The 6022-nt window shown below is 44.3% G+C and overlaps 1 protein-coding gene across 1 annotated transcript; it reads right to left on the bottom strand.

Moving 5' to 3' along the window:
• Window positions 1-634: 634 nt before the first annotated feature.
• Window positions 635-5745, bottom strand: LOC120707035 (conserved oligomeric Golgi complex subunit 4-like). The gene is made up of 2 exons (XM_039991797.1): window positions 3960-5745; window positions 635-1411 (listed from the first exon to the last, which is right to left on the bottom strand). Exons 1-2 carry the CDS (start codon window positions 5616-5618, stop codon window positions 782-784), a joined length of 2289 nt encoding a protein of 762 aa, XP_039847731.1. The 5' UTR covers window positions 5619-5745; the 3' UTR covers window positions 635-781.
• Window positions 5746-6022: the final 277 nt, after the last annotated feature.

Below are 6022 nucleotides of genomic sequence, written 5' to 3'. Positions count from 1 at the left end.
AACAAATAAGAGAGAAAGCACAACTCCGACCAATAAGAGGAAAGCGCACTGATCCATGGATCCAGAAATGGGGAAAATCAACTCAATTTAATGGGAACCACCTTGTACCAGCTTGAGCACCCACAAGACAACATCATGGACAAAAGGCGGTGCCAGGTACATGCTGCCCTCTGGTAACTCCCCTATATGGCTCTAGTTCCCACGAGGATAATGCCCCTAACCACCTTAGAGTCCCCATATAAGGAGTAAGGCGACTTGAAGCTCCACTCCAAATCGAAATCGTACCTAGCTAGTTCTTTGGAAATAGGGAGAATGAGGGGTAGTATGGGGAATTGTCGGGCTCACTTTTTTTTCTCTGCGTAAGTGTTCATAATTTTTATATGGTATTCAAGTTTCTTGATTAAATTTTATCTGTATTCTTCTTACGCGTTCATCATTACCTAAATCAGTGAATACTAAAAAGCAAAATTTTATCTCAATTATTTGGTCTTTTCTTCCCTTTTAGTTCCTATTTTCATGTCCTTGTATTTTTTTAAAAAATACATTCTTGAACTGATTGAGCGTTTTTCAAAAATAGTGGTTTCAAAAATACAATCACCTAAACAAATGTAAACATCACCATGACACAAGTTCATAACAAGAGGTATGATTGCAGATTTCTGCAGCAAAACAAATGTTTGTCATTGCAACAAATGTTGCTAAAAGTGCTAGACTGTATGAAACCCATATCTTGATGATATATCTTATATAAAGAATTAATAAGTACATACAAAAACACAATTTAGAGCCTCAGAGCAGCAATGGCTTCAGGCCTGAAGTCAATCCTAAGTCCTAATACCCTTCGCACCTCTGCGGGTGTCAACAGCCATGTCAGATGACCAGCATTGTCACCCCAGAAATCCAGTATCTCCGATACACGCTCAAAGTTAAGAATGGTCGACATCTGGGAAAGCCTTGAGAACTTGTCTCGGACCGGTCTCTGGGACATTTCTGAGAAATGGTTGATCAAAGAACGGACCTCTTTGTCTAGCTGAAGCCCACCAAGCTGGCTGAACCTCTTCTGCATCATGATCACCTCGAGCCTCTTGACTATGAAGTCGATGATCAAGTGCACAAAGGAATCGTAGTTGTTTGATGTCATCACTGGCTGGAGCCAAGCAACATTAGTGTTAACTGCAAGTATAAGCTTCTGTACCCATGGGTCGTTCACCTCATTTTCCCCATATTCAGCATCATCCAGCTCATAACTGACAGTAGCAACAGTGTCAAGGACTGGACGAATGCGCGGTGCCACAGATGCCACCAAATGCTCCATTCCAGAATGAAGGATCTTCTTGAAGGAAGCACTGATATCTCCTAGCTCTGATAAACAGGATTTGATCTTCTCTCGGTCAGCTGGAGCATGAAAAACCTGATGGACAATCACAGAAGTCAGTGCAAAGTTTAATCAACTACGATGATATGGCAATCAAATCACTACTCCCTCCATCCCAAATTATTAGTCGTTTTGGTTTCTCTACATACATCGATTTTGCTGTGCATCTAGAGTTCTAGACACGATATATATCTAGATGCATAACAAAAGCTATGCACCTAAAAAAGCCAAAACGACTAATAATTTGGAATGGAGGGAGTAGTTAGCAATGACTAACAACAAATCACCTATAAACCTTCAGAACTTTCATTTGTGGTAACTATAAATTATCAGTCAACTGAAAATTTCCTAAGACCATTTGTCCATTCTATATTATAGGAGAGAATATAGAGAAACCAAATTCAACAGTGTTGTTTCAAAAGTATGTATGTACCACTACCATACTAGATCATCGAGGAATCAAAATAAGAAGTGAGCAAATTAAAGTTTGGTCAAACTTTGTTTTTCAAATACAGGATTGGCTGAGCATTTGCACCCATTGCAGAACAGAGGATTCAAGACTCCATCTAACAGATGCAAATGAAGATGCTCAAGCCTTACTGCACCCTGGGCATTCGGTAAATACCGAACCGATCGGTTCGGTTCTTCGGTACTATTGCAAATTCGGTTCCTTAGAAATTGGTACCGATCGGTTCCTAAAAAAACTTGGTACCGAGAAAATTCGGTATCGGTAAATTCGGTTCGGTTTCGGTATTTACCGAACAGTACCGAATTGATCACAGAGAGGGTGTAATAGTAGGTTCAAAGACTAATTTTAACATCATCTCATAGATAATAATAGTGCAAAATATAAATACATATAAAAGTCCACATGACTATAAGTATGAGTGCCAAAATACATAATATAGTAGTCTACAATAGTACAATCACTAATATAACAACACTCAAACTTATCACATTTCTTGTAAGTTCGGTAAATTCGGTAAACTCGGTTCGGTTTCGGTATTTACCTTGGTAATTCGGTTCCTGAAAACTCGGAACCGAAATAGGAACCGAATATTTCGGTTTCGGTAATTTCGGTTCGGTATTCGGTTCTCGGTATTTTGTGCCCAGGGTTAGCTGCAGTAGCCCCCAAAGGTCTTACAATTTTAGTCCCTTACAGGAATGACATGCTTTTGCTGGCTAGACTATGTATATACCGGTCTGATATTTGTGTGCTACATAGTAAATGCTAGTGCAGGCCTATGCTACATATGTCCCATTTAAAGATGCTATTTTCATTCAACATATCTCTTGCAAACAAGCATCATTTTAGCTGCGCTGTTTCTAGATAATGCTCGGTAAAGTTAAAAGTGATGCATATCTCGTTCATCACTGAGAATTTTGTACATTGTTCTGTTTGCAAGACAACACGTAATAAGTGCTCTATTCTTTGGAGCACAAGTTCCAGGGGACAATCTTGTTAGAACAATTATACATGCCATAGTTTACACATCATTTACCATTAGGGCCTGTTTGGCAGAGCTCCTAGACCAGCTTTCTGGCAGAATCCAGAAGAAGCTCAGCCAAACAGTTTTTTAGAAAGAACTATTTCTAAGCTGATTCCATGAAGTAATACTCTGAAATTAACTGAAGGGTTGAGAGCTAAAAATAGTAGCTTCTCCTGATTCATTTCCCGCTCAAAATCACTTCATACTTAAAATTTAACCTAGAGAACATAGAGTATCACTTTCAGACACAGAATCACTTCTCCCATAGGATCACTTCACCCAATGAATCGGAAGCAGGAGCTCACCAAACAGGACCTTACTGTCTCGACAACAAAGTACGTTTAGTTTTATAATTGTTTGTCTAGCACTAAATTGAGTGGTTTTGCTATGGAAGGCTCAAAAGACAGTCCCAAACAGGAGTAACTAGAAAGTTGTATATAGAATGCTGGTATCAATGTGTGCAACATCATGATGTTCTACTTAGGAAGCTGCTAGTTCAAGCATCTATAACAGTTCGACATTTTCCAGCTGACAAATACATTAGACCAATCTTTGTTGCGAATTAGAATTAGAATCAAGCAATGCTAACTAGACCAAACTTTGATGTGAATTAGAATTAGAATCAAGCAATGTTAAAATAATTTTACCAAGATAATGAAATGCTGTCTTTATGAATTATGAGATTCTCTATGACACAAGATACTTATAAAATGACTGAGCACACAGGTGATAGTGATACCACTAGCAACTAACATGGATGATTTTTGACAAATTTAAGTTTAAACTACACAAATATGTTATGCCAAAATAAGTTATCATCAACATAAATAGATTGGTGCTAACAGAGACATTAACAAGTCCAAAGTCATGAACACAGATGTACGTGACATGTAATGTAATACTATTACAATCAACTACAGAGAACACACAAGCATTGTGGGCTCCTTTCATTTAATTCAAGTTATTAATAACTTAAGAACTGAACATTTCCAATTGATAGAATATGATGGAATGCATATAATTCCTGTTTGTTAAACATGTCCCACTTTCAGCTTAAAAGATGGATAGAATGGGGAAAAAAATGGTGCACTTACCTCCGCACAGAGCTCCTCAATCTCATGACGGAGCTTGAGAACATATTCAGAGCTGATATCCATGTTGTTTAGTGCAGTCGCAATCTCTTCACCAATCTTCTGGACTCCAACACCACCAAGGAACAGTTTAGCACCCAAATTTGGCTCCCGCATCCTCCACTGTAGTGCCTCCTGATACTCATTGCTCAGAAGGCTTGTTGCCCCACCAAGCACAGCAAGAACCGAGTTAATACTTGCAGTGGATGCAGCCCGACGGCAGCAACTCTGCAGTACATAGAATATGTCGTCCACCATTGAGGTTGTGAGACCATCTGGTACATGCTCATCAATCCGTATGGCTTTCCTTACATTCTCCACCATGAAAAACTCCTCAAAGATCACATAGAACCCAGTCAGATCCTGCTCCATTTTATTAAAGCTACCATTACGGAAGGCCTTCATCGCCTGTGGCCCAAGTTCGGGCTTGACATCTCTCAATGCACGGATCTTATTCACCATAAATTCAGTGTAGTCTTCTCCATGCTGTGTTAATGCAAGAATCTCCTCAAGATAAAGCTCAATTTCCCTAGGATCAGGCCCTTCGTTACCTCCAGCAGCACTGGCCATGGAACCCACAACTGAAAGGAGGTTCTTTGTATAGGAGTTAATATCCGATGCAAGACGTGCGAGCTTCCTGTAATCAGCATACCGGCGTAGGATCTGGGTGCCCCGCGAATCACACTCCTCTTGCAGCTCAATGATGGCATAAGCAACACCATCTTCACCCTTGAGATCGTGAAGCACAGCATCATTCTCCTCAACAGCGAGCACAATGTCCTTGAAGAGACGAGTGAGGCAGCCGACAAAATCTGGCCGCTCAGAGGTTGGCTGGGTTGCAGACGTGAGATCGGCGAGGTGCTCAAAGTCTGCACGGGCACGAAGTGTGACCACCTTCTTCAGGTAAGCGACATAGACCTGGAGTCCCTCATCAGCGAGCGCCAGGAGTGGGAATAGGCTAACGAGTCGGAGCACAGCAGGGTGGTCCTGTGCGTCAACCGCAGCAGCGAACCTCCGTCGCGCGAGCCCCTCGAGGCGGCGCTTGATGTCTAGCAGGTCACGGCGGAGGTGGTCGTCGGTGGGGAACCGTGCGTCGATGGTGAGGAATTCGTGCGCGGCTGTGGCGGCCGCGACGAGATCGTCAGCGGCCAAGGCCCGCCGTGCTGCTTCGAGCGCGCGGGACCGATCAAGCGCAGCCTCGGCGCGCGCCAGCGCGGCATCCGCCCTGGAATGCGCCGCGTCGAGGTGGCGGACGCGGGAGGAGAGCGCGTCGGCGAGCGCCGCTGTGGAAGAGGAGGACTCCTTTAGCGCGGTGGCGTCGGAGGCCGCGAGCGAGAGCAGCGGCGGGGCCGAGCGTAGGAGTGAGGCGGCAGCGCGGTCGATGTCGACCCGGCAGGCGAGGAGAGAATCGAGGCGGGCGTCGAGGGCGCGCTGGTAGGCGACGCACTCGTGGAGGAGGCGGGTGGCGGCGCCAGCGTCGGTCAGGGCGCGGAGCGCGGCGAGGCAGGCCGGGTCGCCGAAGTCGAGGGGCTGCTGCGCGTCAACGGTTGAGGGCTCCAGGGCTACGATGACCTCCGGGCGGCGCGGGGAGCGCGGGGTGGGAGAGGGCGACGGCACCGCCATGGCCGCGGCCGCGGTGCAAATCGGCGAGATCTCGGTCGGGGATGCCCGGGATCTGGAGGTGCGGGGCTCGCTGCTGTGGGTGAGGTGGATGGGCTTGCGTAGGGGGACCTCGGGGCTGACGGGATCTCCTTGTCTATAGAAATTTGATGTTTTACCGTAGAAATTTTGGAATTGTGTTCAGTGCCATTGCAGTTTTGATTTTAGTGTCATTGGCCCTGTTTGTAATTTCTCTTCTGAAGTTTTAGGAGTGAATTTTATATGCATGAAGTATTAAATAAAGTATATTGGTAAAATCTCTTCACATATGAGTGCAACTTTTCACCTCCAATCTAATTACGGTAATTAATCGATGATTGACTACAATAATGCTACAGTAACTGTGCTCTAAATATGTGATCAAAGAT

Source organism: Panicum virgatum, chromosome 5K (genome assembly GCF_016808335.1).
Source record: "Panicum virgatum strain AP13 chromosome 5K, P.virgatum_v5, whole genome shotgun sequence".
Classification (NCBI taxonomy): Eukaryota; Viridiplantae; Streptophyta; class Magnoliopsida; order Poales; family Poaceae; genus Panicum; species Panicum virgatum.
Note: the sequence above shows the minus strand (reverse complement) of the source record. Positions and strands in the feature narration are given on the sequence as shown.